The sequence below is a fragment of the Poecilia reticulata genome, chromosome 23 (assembly GCF_904066995.2).
Source record: "Poecilia reticulata chromosome 23, P_reticulata-male-v2, whole genome shotgun sequence".
NCBI lineage: Eukaryota > Metazoa > Chordata > Actinopteri > Cyprinodontiformes > Poeciliidae > Poecilia > Poecilia reticulata.
Window position 1 is genome coordinate 13454676 of NC_088852.1, and position 14771 is coordinate 13469446.

Here is a 14771-nt window from a genome sequence, read left to right on the forward strand (position 1 = left end):
ATTCAAGCATTAATATCCATTTATCCTGCAAAACACCAACAAAGACAATGATTCATCATCGCTGTGTACAGTACTCCACATGAAAAAGACAAAAAAAAGGGGGGAGGCAATTAGCTCTCCATCTTACGTGCTTGGCAAGGCTTAAAGTTGTTAATGGCTATTGATATGGAGGGGAAAGCAGATCATCAATAGAGTGAGTGCCGCGCTTGGTTCTTTGACAATAAAATGGAGCAACATAATGGCTGAGCAGAGGGCGAGGCCACGGCGAGGTGAAACTTACTCAACGCGTTGATGGTTACTGTTTCAACCCACGTGTGACAGAGAGGAGCTCATCACTCAACGGTGGCCGTATGATGAGCCATAATACATCTGATGGATATAAAGTTGAGCTGGACTACGTTATGTATTGGTTTGGTGAGAATTGGTTGGATCTTCAAGGACAGTCGGAGAGAAATACATACTCAGAGTGCTAAAACAAAGAAATTTTACCAAGTATTTTGGTCTAGTTTCTAGTGCAAATATTTTAGTAACACTTGAAATTGGAAAACAGACTTACGAGTAACTTTTCAGCAATGTATGACAGCTTGTTTTCAGTCAATAATTCCTTAATATTGATTAAAAAAGTACTAGTTTAAGTGAAATATTCTGCCAGTGGAATGAGACATTTTTCACATCAGTGTATTCATCAACACGAAGAAATTATTGGCTTAAAACAAGTTTCTACCTCTTTATGAAGTTGCTTGTAAGTTAGTTTTCTCTTATTTCAAGTGTGCGCAGATATTTACACTAGAAACTAGACCAAAAATACTTTGTCATTTTGAGATAAAATATAAATGAGGACGAAAGGAAGAGAGACTAAAAGAAATGGAGTTCAGATCGGAATAAAAAACAGGTAGTTGGAGGAGATGGGAGGAGAGGGACAAGGAAGGATAGATAAGACAAACATGGAGGAGACAAAAAGGAAGGAAGGCAATGAGAGAGGAATCAAGGACAAAAGGGGGATAAAAAGAAAGAATTAAGGAAAAATATGAAAGAAACAGAGTAAGGAAACAAAGAGGAGGAGAAGAATTTTAATCTTAAAATACAAATATTTTTCCATGCATATTTTCTGTGTAGGAACCTTGAATGAATGACATCAGATGATATTTTTGCAGTTACTTGTTCCAGATGAGAAAACAGAAAAGAGGAAGAAGGAAAAAAAAAACAAAAAAAAAACAATTGAAGTGACTTTTTAAATAAACCGAATCCTCTCTTTGCCATCATGCTGAGATGATCCTCGGCAAAGTGCCCCAAGTTGTGCCGAGCATCCAGCTATTGTTTCTGCTGTGTCACCACGGCTTCCAGCAGGCGAGCGGCTGGAACCCCAGGAGAAATTAATGGCTCAGAGATGACAGGTGCAAAGCCCACATCAACAGGGCACACATTGGTTTCTAAAAATGGCAACTGTCTGCTGTAGCTGTTGAATTTCGGTGACATGCATCAATCCAGCCGTCGACCTCCTTTACAACCAACACATCTACATGAAAACACACACACACAGAGGGGTTCGGAAACACACAAGCTGGCAACCGGTTGTGCACAAACACTCCAGGCTGCCGCCGAGGCTGTTGGTGGTAATGGTGTTTTGCAGCGCCCCGGGGTGTAATGGGCCCAGACACTGCTCTGTTGGGGCCATTAGCTTGCTGTAGTTTATATAATTACACAAAATGGGCACTCTGGCAAAAAAACACTGGGTGCTAATGCGAAAGAGTGTGGCACCGGAGCACACGGGTAAAAGCTGACACTGCATGGCACAGCCAAGTTGCCTTGTAGAAAGGTTGGCGGGTGAAAAAGCTTTTGATTATTGCACAGCAGAAGGGACGCGGTCTCGGTGGATGATGTCATTTCGCAGCCGAGTTAATGAAATGAAACCGGGCGATCTTTTGTTAGCCCTAATGAGCAAAATAGGTTTATGAGCTTGGAATTCATGTGGACCGGTTCTTAAGCAAAGGAGAGTCACCGGACTCGCTTTTAGATCGGAGTATGCCATTTCTATTTGACAGCAGTATAGTATTTTTAAGTTATTATCTCACATGGTATATTATTATTACCAATATTGTTTTTTGTAAATTTTTTAAAATACTTTTGCAACTTGTGTGAATCTGTACATCTTAAGCTGCTGTTGTACCTGAATGCCCCGTGTGGGACAGTAAAGGCTATTTCTATTCTATTACTACAGTGCTGTGAAAAAGTTAAAATGTTCAAATGATCATTAAAATGTCTAAGTTTTCCATTTCTAAACATCTCACCATTTAAAATGAAAATACATCAAAAGCAGAAGCAACCAAATGGCCTTTTCTAAGTTTGGAAGAATTATTAAAGTAGCTTTTATAGAAGAAAAAACCCAAAAAAGTTCAACAAAAGGGGACTTTTTATGCAAAATTTAGTTTTGCTTTTTTTTTTAAACTCATATTTGGATCTCAACTGCTTCTAAAAACATTCCAGGCACTAATAAATAAATAAAAAAAAATAAAACACCACCCAGATTACTTTTGTTAACGACGTTTTTTGGTGTCTGGAAAATCTGTCATTTCAAAAACCTACATGCACTGTAATTTACCTAGCAACCCCAGAGTACCCCCCAGCCCTGTTACCTAGCAACCCAAGTGGAGCTCCAGCATAATTTGTCGGATGGTTTCAACACTGTGTGCGCTGTACAATGGCTGTTAGACTTACCATCCAGAAAACACTTCCTGAATTCTTGTTGGTTGTGTAGGAGGTGCCACTTATGCTTTTCTAAGATGTACGGTTGTATAACTGTGCTTCTGTTTGTAACCATTTTAATCTGTAAATGTGGAGTTGGGAAGTGCGGCCAGCAGCAGATTATTGGGATTTAAAGTGACAGAGCCCTGAAACAGCTCATTCTGAAAGACAGACCTGAGCAGACGCAAATCTCATTGTTCCACCTTCAAAGGTTTGGCACAAGCCAGGGAGAGGACACAAACATGTGGGAGAAGGCGTTCTGGTCAGAAAAATACAAGTTTAATCTTTCTAGCCATTATATAAAACGGTACAAACCAGAAAACTACTTTAAAATATGGTGAAACATGATGGTGGTAGCACAATGGGGTGCTTTTCGTTAGAGTTTATGAGATATATTATACGAGATATGAATCTTTGGTGCCGTGTATTTGCAGTGAGTAGTTTGACACTATTGTCAAAGGAACGCAGAAATAATTTTTTTAAAAGACGCATTCACATGGAAGCAGAGTATGTGGGTGGAGGATTTGGTTAAGTCTTACAGGAGTGCATATTGCATTAATGCATAATACATAATTTAATCCATTAACTAAGTGCATAAGAGACTGGTTGTCAAATTAGCTTAAAGGTTTTAGCGTACATTAAACCGTATGTGGGGGTGTAGAATCCCCCTATGGCGTTGCAAAGATTTGCTTTTATGATTTTAATAAGTCAAATCATATCAAGAAAAAACAAAACAGATTAGATATGTGTGTTTACTTCACAGTCTTGGTCCGTGTTAGCTTGTAGCTTTTCTGCTTCATTCAATGCCAGCCTAATAAGTTCATAACCTTTTAAAGAAAAAAGCCTAAAGCAGTTTTCTGAGCCCTCTGTTTACTGGAGCATTCTCAGCGGTTTTACACGCTGCTTGACTAGTTTTACTTTTCAGCTCGTGCATCTTCAAAGTTCACCAACAGTCGATATTTGACCCCTTTGCCCTCCCCATTCACCATCAACCATTACCACCTAAAAATAAATAAATAAATCTGTCGGCTCTGCCCACACTGATTCGAGCATGCCGAAACGCATGAACCCATTGACTGCAGAATCCTTCCTGCTACATATCTAAGCTCTCCGAGCATCGCGCTGACAGCCACGGAAGACCGAATATGTGAACTCATTTTACAAGCACCTTAACATGTAGCCCCTGTGTGCCTTCACTCTTTAACAAATCCAACAAGGAAACATGAAAAACTAGCAGTTTAAGACTAACCACCGGCAAGTTCGGAAAGGCCAGAGCCCCCTTTAATCACAAGTTCAAGATTACTGAAAACTCCTGGAACACAATTGGGCTCAGTTCTCTTTGACTGCTTGAAAGGGTATTTTTGGGTGTGAAATTCAATATTTATGTCTGTGCTCCTGACCCAGCTCATTTGTCAAAACCATTTTTTATTTTTATTTTTTTTGTTTCTTACTCTGGAAAAAAAAATTCCATCTCTGTCAGCCCTTGCCGCTACCAAAGTCTCTTTGTTCCGTACAAGGGGGTAGATATTGCTGTTTATTTGGTACTTTAGTGTCTTAACTGAGTCAGGAGACGAAGAAAAGGCACAAAGCTGGCTTATGGGCTGACAGAGGAGCTTCTATTGTTCCATTATGTCAGAATAAAAGAACAGTAATAATACCCACTTTTTCTTTACTTATATCCCGGTCTTGAGTCGTGGGTAAGCACTGGCTAATTATTGGCCTCGAGGTAAACTGATGGTTTTTAGTCGTCACAGTTGACCATCAAACAAGGTCTCTTATCAAAGATAATGCAAAACACTGTTTTCAAGTTATGATTTTCTTTATTAAGATGGGGGAAAAAAAGCTAAACAAGCTAACCTGGTTTCGTCAGAAACAAATTCCCCCTTAAGCCCAATAATGGGTTTAGACCAGGGGTGTCAAACTCCAGTCCTGAAGGGCCGCTGTCCTGCAGTTTTTAGATGTGCCACAGGTACAAAACACCTGAATCAAATGGCTTAATTACCTCCTTCTTGTGTAGGTAAGTTCTCCAGAGCCTTGCTAATGACCTAATTATTCTATTCAGGTGTGGTGCAGCAGAGGCACATCTAAAAGTTGCAGGACACCGGCCCTCAAGGACTGGAGTTTGACACCCCTGGTTTAGACTCTTGATGGCAACAACTGCTATAGCAACAATCACTGCTATATCTGACTCTTTGTAAGATACTCTTTTCCTGCTGGATGTAACGCACACCTTCCAAAGAGTTCCACTTTCGTCTCAGCACTCCACCGAATGTCGGGGGACATCAAGATGCTTTGTAGTAAATAAAATACGAACCGCTTTGTTATTTATGTCAGCAGTTTTTTTTGTTTTTTTTTTTTGGCCTTGGAAATCTCGCAGGCCTGCCATATTTGCCCGACCACTTCCTGAATACTAAACCATAAACTCTGGGTTTATCCTGGGGGAAATGAGGCCTGACGTGCTTCAGATGTTTTTCCTAGTATCTTTTGTGAGCTGCTGGATGAGTCATTGATGCCCCTAGGGTAACTTTAGTAGGCTGGGCAAGTCTTAAGAAGGTTCATCACTGTTCTAGGTTTCCTCTGTGTGTGGATAATGGCTGTCACTGTGGTTCACACCAGTCCAAAAGACATAAAAATGGCTTTGTGATCCTTTGCAGATGGATAGATGTCAATGATATTGTTTTCGTTTCTTTACATTGGGGTTATGGTCTGTAGCCACCTACTTCATGTTGTTAGAAAGGTCATACTTAAGGAATTTCTTACATTTTTAAAGTAATCAGGCTTGAGTGAAGTTGAACTTAACTTTGGTGCTCAATCGCAGGTCATTCATTAATTTAATGAGGGCAATTACTTTTTCACTTTTTCTGGTTGCCAGGGAAGCTTTCATCCCTGAATAGTTGATGTCAGTAACTGATAGTGAAGATGGACAGGAGGAGGATATCATTACTTCCAGAATATGATGTTTTATTTTTTTCTCTGTCATCTTTTATTTGGTCTAAAATAATTCAAGTGGCACATTTGGGGGCACAAATCAATCAACCGGATGATTATTAAGAGTTGTGTACCGAGGGTGATCTTTGTCTTTGACTGCAGTATTAATTATCAGAAAAAGTGCTGCAAGACCCCCAAGAGTGCACACTTGATGTGACCCAAGTTTTGGATGGTAAACTCCTGGGAATAAATAAATAAGGACGTGTTATTGGAAAATTGTTTAAATGAGAACGTAAAAAAAGTAGACAATTTTGTTAATACATGTAAAAATATCACAACCCCCCCACCCCCACATATTACTTTGACAATAGAGATGTATTCTCAGGGCATCATTGTTCACAATGTTCTGCAGCATTTATTTTGGCTGTGAAAAAGCATTTCAAAGGATCAGATGTCTATGAGTTACAATTTTTTTCCGAGCATTTGTCCTGGCATCTTTACAGAGATGCACTTTGTTCTGATAATTACTCTGAAAGGGTATTAAGTTCATATTCCAGACATAAATGTTCATAGGACTGAGTTAAAGTATTAAAAGTATGCCCATATTTATTAACTCTTGTTCAGATAAAAGTATTAAAACAGATTTATTTTTTTATTGCTGTTTGCACACTGATAAATGGAATATCCACAATAGAATGAGTAAAACTATTGAGGGAGGACAATATCGTGTTAAAAAAAAAACAAAAAAAACTTTTTCCATTTTGAAACTTTCAATGGCAACACAATTGCAATTTTCCAGCATATGCCGTCTAATTTGTTTTCATTTTTTGTTAGATTTCCCAAAAAAATCAATGTTGCCATAATCAGGATTAAATAAATCCTCATGTTTTTGAAACCAACAAAAATAAAATGTGGATTTTAACGCAGGCTTTATATCAGGCAGAATCAACAACATAAACTCCTTGAATACAGTAATATCAGCTGCTATGTCCACAAAATTAGGTTTAGTCATTCCTCTTTTAATGCCCTTCACTTATCTAAAGCATTTAATACTGCTGATAATATCTTCATAATTCAACTCTCAAATAGAGCACAGTGTCTCCACTCCATGCTTCTTGGTCATTTTGTTTTCCCTTCCTGTTTTAAAGGAAGATTGGTACCCACAATCTTTGTGAAAACCTGTGAGAAACACCAAATTTCTTTCTTAAAGGGGTTGGAAACTGAAGTAGCTGGATGCTACAAATATTTAGGTGCGACTCTCTGATCAGAATCTATCTTAAATCTCAAATTGACAAATTGGCTTCTAAGCTAAAATGTTAATTGGGTTTCTTTTTCATAAACAAAAGTATTTCAGCAGCAAATCAGATAACTTCAGTCATTCCCACTCTGATGGACTATGCAGATCTGCTGTTCACACTAGTATAAAAAAAAAAGAAAAAAAGAATTGGATATATACATCACTGTACTCTGCGTTTTATGACTAATTGTAGCTATGGAGTACATTGTTGCATCTTCTAAGCTGCAGCAAAATGTCTGTTTTTAACTGATTGCAGACTCTCTCAATGGCTGGTTTTTAATCTATAAATGCATTCTTGGGCTTGGCTTCTGTGTAGAAACTACAGCCATTATGATCTGTGGTTTTAGGACATTATTTTGATGAAGGTCCCAAAACATCAAATTGAACTGGTTAAAAAGGCCTTTAAAATTCAGACTGAATAATGTGCAGATGGATTTTAAATTGTCGTCTCGTGTACCTTTGGGGCAAGTCAAGTCGATTTTAATAGGCAGAGAAATCAGTCTACCTGGCTCCTGAAAGTGCCGTGTGACGTCTGCGGTTTATGCGTTTGAGTATTGGGTCTAATGTTGTATTTTGGTCCTGGAATATAGCTTTCAATCTCAAAGAGTTTCCAGTGACGCTGAACTTCAACTGATCAGAATTAAAAGTATTATTTTCACGAGAGAGCAGCAGGAGTATCCTGAAAATGACAAGCATTTCTTAAAACATCTACCTTTTGTGTTATTCTTTCTTTTTAAGAATGTTCCTCCTTAACTCCCCATTTTCTCACTAATTGGACGTTTTGCTTTCCTTCAGTAAAACCCTTTTCACTAACGCAAAGGTGTGTAAAAACAAAGCTGTGTTCCTAAATCTGTGATGAAAATTTTATATTATTATTTTTTTAACTACTCTTCTTCTGTTCCCTGCCAAGGCTGCCTAACCCAAGGCATTCTGCACACGCAACTGATCCGAGGACACTCGCTGACATTTACAGAGGTCCGCGGTTTTTCCACACACCACTAATTGAAGTGCAAGCAGATTTTTTTTTTCTTCTGACTTTCACTCTTCCACTTCTGATTTTTCTTTCCTCAACATCTCTGTCGAGCCTTTAGTCATTTATATAGGACTAATAGCCATGTAGTCACATAAATGCTTGGCCTCACATTGAGAGCATAATAGGTGCCTTTAAAAGCAGTCCTGAGGAGTCTTAAGTGATATAAAAGGCTGCAGTTACACACGGCTAAACTGTGATTTATCTCCATCATCGATGTATGGGCTTAAAAAAATGGAACTTTATCACTGGTAAAATGCTCTACGTTGTATATATTTTAGGGTGAATTGATGAGCACATGCATGCATTTAAACCGTTAACACCATCTATGGTAGTCAGGTCAATGATGGGTCCTTTACTGCCAGAGTCTGTACAGTTGGAAAGCATAAAAAGCAAACTATTCATCAATTCTTTTTTTTCTCTGCCGTAGCGTTAGAGACTGGAAGATTAAGCCAAATCCTTCGCCACGTTTAAGCTAAATAACCATTACTGTTCCATCTGATTCGCTGAAAACATTACAGATCTCTGGCTCAGTAGCTACAATGTCAGATCTATAAAAAAAAAAAAAAAAGCGTTTCCAGTCTGAGAAGATTATAAGACTTTTGTTTTGATAAAAGGTCACAATTCAGCAATAAGTTTAGTGGCTGTAATCAGAAGGGTTGTATCTAGCGTAGGGGAACTATCAAAATACAAGACACTTGGAGAATTGTACATTTAAGTATAAAAGTAAAGGAGGCCTAATGTTTATTCAACAGGATTAGTTTGCTATAATCAGGAGGAGGCAAATTATTGTGTATAACATGAACAGTGGACATCCAGTCCCATTTGCAAATTCATCTATTTGCAGATTTTTCCTGTGGAAAGTTTGCCTACTTGCAGATTAATTTGTAGACTATAAAGGGAGAATATATTCAAATGAAAATGCAGTGTGGGAAGTTAAAACACCTAGAGACAATGCTATTGGCTGGCGTCGCAAAGCAGCCAATCCAGGAGCGTCATTGGCTGTATCCCAAATGTAGATGTTTGCTTCTGCTGCAGGACTATAATCTTTTCCAGTTTGAGTATTAATGCAGATTAAGGCATATTTGGTGTATAAACTATTCAAATGGAGAGTTCTAAAATATTTTAGACAAAGGATGTGGTCAACAACCCCACCAAACACAGGGGTCCCACTGTAAATATCAGTTGCTACGATAATTAGTCACTTTTTGTGCAATGATTTATAAAAGCTTAATTTATCAAACACCTAATTTTAGATTTTATATTGGGGGCATCAAATAAAGGAGGCTGAGTGTATATTAAACAGTATTGGTTAACTATAACCTGAGGATTAATATTTACTGTGTGGGACACAATTAATAGAAGATTTTACTGAATGGACATTTTTGATGATTTTGTTTGGTAGCCAGTTTTATTTGACTAAATTCAGAGAAATTACATTCATTGGCTTCAACACAATAAATATAAGTAGTATTATTGAGCATATTTAAAAGGGGTATTTTTTTTCCAAAGGGTCTTATTTAATATGTGCAGTAAAATAAGTTGGATTCACTGAATGCATGTGAACGAAAGACATGGAGTACACCAGAATCAGCTTTTTGAGAAGTTGGCATCTACTTAAAACCTCAGGGGAATACTGTTTTTTTTTTTTGTGGCTTTTGACTAGTCGTAGACATACATAAACATGGCTTTTCCATGGAACCTGGCGTGCGGGCATCTGAAGGTTGTACAGACTAATGGGGATGTTTCAGACAGTGCTGGTTCTACCTAAACCTCAGAAGAAGAAAAAAAAACCTAAGTTACATAAATCCATGCATGCTTACCGCTGTGTGAGGTTGAAAGTATGCTCTGTGGAGAGAGAACTGTTTATGCCCTTGTTTAGGATGTTGCGTCTTTACAAATCTGGCAGAGCGGCGGGGAAAATGCACGAGCGTGCGCTTGCGGGTACGCTAACTTATCCGCGCAGCGCAGGCCACAAAGTTACCGACGGTGTGCTAGCTGAGGTGTGACGGAGAAATGCAGATTGCTTTGGGGAGCGGCGTACCCCGCCCTGTTCCCCTTTTCTTTTTCATTCTGCGGCTTAACAAATCCAATCCCACAACCAGGAGGGGAGATTCACAGTTACTTCCCTTACTGTGTTTGATAACAATGCATGAATTATCCCTTTTAAATTGCTTTCTGGATGCATTTTTTTAATTAAAACTGTTAAAGTGAATCAATCATTCGTGCACCCTCTTAGGACCCACAGAATGTAACTCACCAGCAGTTTGTCATACACCACTGCTCCCAACTCCCTATGTTTTTTTTTTATACTAAAGTCAATTAACTTCTTTTTTTTTTGACTGAGGGAAAACACTACACTGACTTAGCAGGTTTAGAACAATCTGTGTATTAAACTTGTCCTAAACTGTCACATCTGGATTTAGAGACACCAAAAAGTACCACAAAACATGGATTTGTTTTACTCAATATATGTCAAGAACATTAAGTTCCACCCCACCAAGGCTCAACTAAACCACAACAATAATGCTCTGCTACAAAAGGAAACAAGCTGTTAATGTGGCACGGCGCTAACTAGCTACTACAAGTTTCCCTCAAGGCCCGGGCAAATTGGAGTTCGGCGTAATAATGAGCAGATTGATGGAGCTGGTTGAAAGCTTTTATTATGCAGCCAGGAGCGGCTGCGGCTTTGTGTGCATGCGTGTTCTTGAGTGAAACGGCTGAAGAAGTGCGTCATCTGGCCAAGTTTTCACTCGCGGCCACCGATTGCTATGGGATTTCCTCTCAGTGGGTCTTCTGGAGATGTAAACGTGCGAGTGAAGAGACAGGAAAAGAAAGGCAATAGGTCAAGAATTAAGGAAAACGGCAACAGTCGAAGGAGGAGATGTAAAGAGAGAAAAGTATTGATTGCTAACAGAGAATAATCCAGACGGAAGACGCAAGGGGACGATGAGCTGGTAAAACATTTAAACCTCCCCTGCTTGAAATTTGATTGATGAATGCGTGCAAATGATGAGCTGGGCACTTTAAAGAAGCACATAGAAACACTGTCATGCGACAGGCTCACCCATGAAGACGGAAGCAGACAATGAGAACTCATTTGCAGGATACCAGGCGAGAGAAAATGTCAGGAAGACATTCGGCTGCGTCTCTGAGTGCGCTGTCGCGGTGTTTCACTGTGAGTGACTGGTATTTCGAATATGGAGGAAGAAGAATCACAACAGGGTTTTGGTTTCTAGAATCTCGCCTAAATAATGTCACCAAACGGCTAACGTGGCCACCATACTGGAGGAGAACAATGGAGGTGAAATATCTCCAAAGCTTTTATTTTAAAAAATTTTATTTTTATTTTAAAGAATTGAAGTCAAGAGCGGCATCTTGAACTCACCAGGTCTCCATAGCAACCAGAGAGTACTTACATCTTAACCAGTTGTGTGGGAAAGCACATCAGGAAGATGGGTTTTTTTTTGTTTTTTTTGGAGTTGCTAAGCTCTTTTACTGGGGCTGTGTTTAGTTTGAATGAGATAAAAACTCAACAAGCAATCAAGATCGATTAGTGATAAAAGTAAAGGATGAATTTTTGGATTTCAGTAAGAAAAACAACCAAAAACTGACAATGAAATCTTAAAGTGGAGTCTGAAACAGTAAGACATTTTTAAATTAAAAATGTGCAAACACCAATAGAAACATTACCTCAACAAAAGATTAAAATAAGCATGTCAGATCGTGAAAAGCTAAAAACTAATTTAATCATTCCCTTATGGCCTTTAACTTGTGCATTAAAGGGAAAAAAGGTCTAAGATATTCAGAATATCCTACAAATAAAAACACACCTTCGCCCCCTCAAAGTCTCCAGAGTTTCACACAGTGAGTAAATTATGTTTTATCAACTAAAGCCCAGGTTTTTAGATAGAAGTCAGCTCTACCCAGCTTGAATAGATTGTTTTTCAATAAGCTTCCCTCCTGTTTCCAATGAAAGGAGCTACAGTAATTCTCTGATGTGTCGGATCGCTGTAGTGCTAAGAGCAATTTCTTAATCAAGCAAGAAATACCAGAATTCTGCTGTGATTTCAATAAATAAAAGCCAGCATGAAACATTGGTGGGATCCAAATTCCATTCTGAAAGTATTTCAGTGGAAAACTGCCGTTTTCAGATTTGTTATGACATGCTTTAACATTTCAGGTTCCATTTTAAGCGGGGCTTTGTTAACACCAGGTAGAGTGGGAGACAGTAATTTATGCATTATGTACTTTAGTGATTCTAAACTGTCGCTTGATGAAAGCCGAATCTGACTCGCCTATTTAAAAACATACTTGTAACACACGCTCTCTGGGGACTTTCTTTTTTTATCATTTCATTTTTATTCACTGACAAACATTTCAAAGGGGCTCCAAGTCAGTTTAAATGTTAAAATTACATGGGTTTTTTTTTTCTTCCCCCACAAACTCAAATTCACAGAGTTCTCTGTGTTTTTTAAAGTCAGTTTTCAAAGCGAAAACAAGAAACTTTAGGGAGGATTCTCTACAGGAGTCAGACTTTAAATATGGAATCTACAAAAACTGGACGGATGTCGACATGGAAAGACGGACGAGTAGACATAAAATCACGAATGACGGATGCGGACCTGGACTGAAGGATGGATGGATGAGAATGTAAACCTCATGAGAGTTCGTAATAAAAACTGAATGTGTAAAATAAAAAGCAAAAAAAATCATTACTTTCATAATAGTGTGTGATTAAATTAATGTTTAAAACCTTTGGATTAAAAGCTGAACTTACTGCAACAAATACATGTAAAATAGGATAAAAATATTTGTAAGTGTATCTTACACTTTCACCCAATAGAATAAGTGGTGTCAGGTTACCTCAGCCAATGAGATCGGTTGTCCCGCCTTTAGTTTGCATTTTGAATGCGCTAGTCGGCACGGTGCACAGTAGCAGCTCCGCTGTGATGAGAGCAGCTTGCTAAATTTGTCCCTGAGGTAAATCTTGTACGTAGACTGAATACTGATGATAGTTTTTCCAAACACTATTACTTATCCTGAAGGCTCCAGACATTCCCAAGATCTTCTGAAAATGGCCTAAATCAAATGGAATATGTCCGATAGTTAAACACTACCTTTAATTTTTGCCACCCATAACAAAGTGATTCGTTGCCGGGTCGCAAGCATGTGGAACGATCGATGGAAAGCTGAGCAGAAAACATCCGATGGACGGATTAAACTTTCATACTATGGGGCAACTCCTGCTTTTCCAGACTGGGATATGGGATATGGGATATGGAATATTACGTGAACAGAACCTAAACCACAGAGTTCTGCTTTTATTGATTCATTTGAAACATACTCTATATACCTTACCTCCAAATCCCAACTGGATCAAAACTGTAGTTCAAAGCAATCAGTCTTAAACTGATCTGAATATCAGTAATTGTGTCTATTTGATAAAACGTAACCAGTGCTTACGGCAAAAGAAGCACATGGCCGTTAATCAAAGTTTGCCGTACATAAAAGTATTCTTTTGCTTATTCCACTGCTACCAAGTTTAATCTGTTCTCGCTTTCATTGCCAAGCTGATCCTCTCCTCCCTCCACGCCTCATCTATATCAGGATGGATTATTTGCCCTTGGCACACCACTTGGTAGTCTGCATGGCAAGGCAGCCGGTAAGTGGATCTATAGGAAGCTGAAGGAGAAACGTATTCCTAAACTTACCCCTGCTTGTGTACTTGTGTGCTTGCGAGGTAGCCAAGTTATTAAAATGTTAGCAGGTACTATAAATAAAAGAAACAAAGGCCTCAGCGTCTGCAGAAGGTAAAGAGTGCAGAGAGGTAAGGGGGGGAAAAACATGGGGCAATCGTAGAGTGAGCACTATCTGAGGGAGCTCAAAGGGGCCTTTATGTCGCAGCAAAAATGGCATTTAGGCAACGAGGAGAACAAGAAGCTCCTGCTTAAACAGAAACCACAGCTGCATATAAACAAGAAAGCGTCTCATGTTTAATAAAGGAAGATAGAAAAAAAAAGTGTTTAGTGAAGCAAGTTTTCCCATCGGCCTTGAGGAGCTGCATTAGCTGCCACGCATGGAATATATTGCTATATATTATTTGGATCACAACATCCTTCAAATGATGGAGGCAGAGAACGCTGCGTACATTACCCCATCTTCTCATTCGATTTCTATTTAAACAATATGCAGACTTCCTTGCCAAGGGGGTTTGCAGTTACTTGATCATTCCAGTTGTGAAGGCTTCAGGGGGGGTTTGTTAGGAAACATTAGTGGACAAACGACTTGATAAAGACCAAGGAGACGATAATATAGTCAGTTGAGACCGTTTTCAAGGAATATATAATGGTAGTAATGGCGTCATAATAATGCAAGGACATATTCTCCAAGATCAATGAGCTTTAAACTCTAACATTGGAACACTGGAAGTGGAAGGTATTTTAAATATATATTATAAATATATTATTGAGTTTGTTTTAAATTTATCCATCCATCCATTTTCTTTCACCCTTGTCCCTTAGTGGGGTCGGGAGGGTTGCTGGTGCCCATCTCCAGCAACGTTCCGGGCGAGAGGCGGGGTCACCCTGGACAGGTCGCCAGTCTGTCGCAGGACAACACAGACACACACAGGACACACAACCATGCACACACACACTCACACCCAAGGGCAATTTGGAGAGGCCAATTAACCTGACAGTCATGTTTTTGGACTGTGGGAGGAAACCGGAGTACCCGGAGAAAACCCACGCATGCACAGGGAGAACATGCAGA

The 14771-nt window shown here is 39.0% G+C and overlaps 1 protein-coding gene across 3 annotated transcripts in view; it reads right to left on the bottom strand.

The window, feature by feature from the left end:
- The window catches only part of tbc1d22a (TBC1 domain family, member 22a), a 133010-nt gene that overhangs the window by 10836 nt on the left and 107403 nt on the right, over positions 1 to 14771 (bottom strand). Inside the window, exon 14 of one of the 3 annotated variants that reach the window (XM_081604278.1) lies at positions 4344 to 10793. The exons of the other annotated variants lie outside the window; for them this stretch is intronic. Coding sequence (XP_081460404.1) covers positions 10782 to 10793 — 12 coding nt within the window. The 3' untranslated portion in view covers positions 4344 to 10781. Of the gene's footprint in view, positions 1 to 4343; positions 10794 to 14771 lie in introns of those variants that run through there. 3 annotated transcript variants of the gene reach the window in all.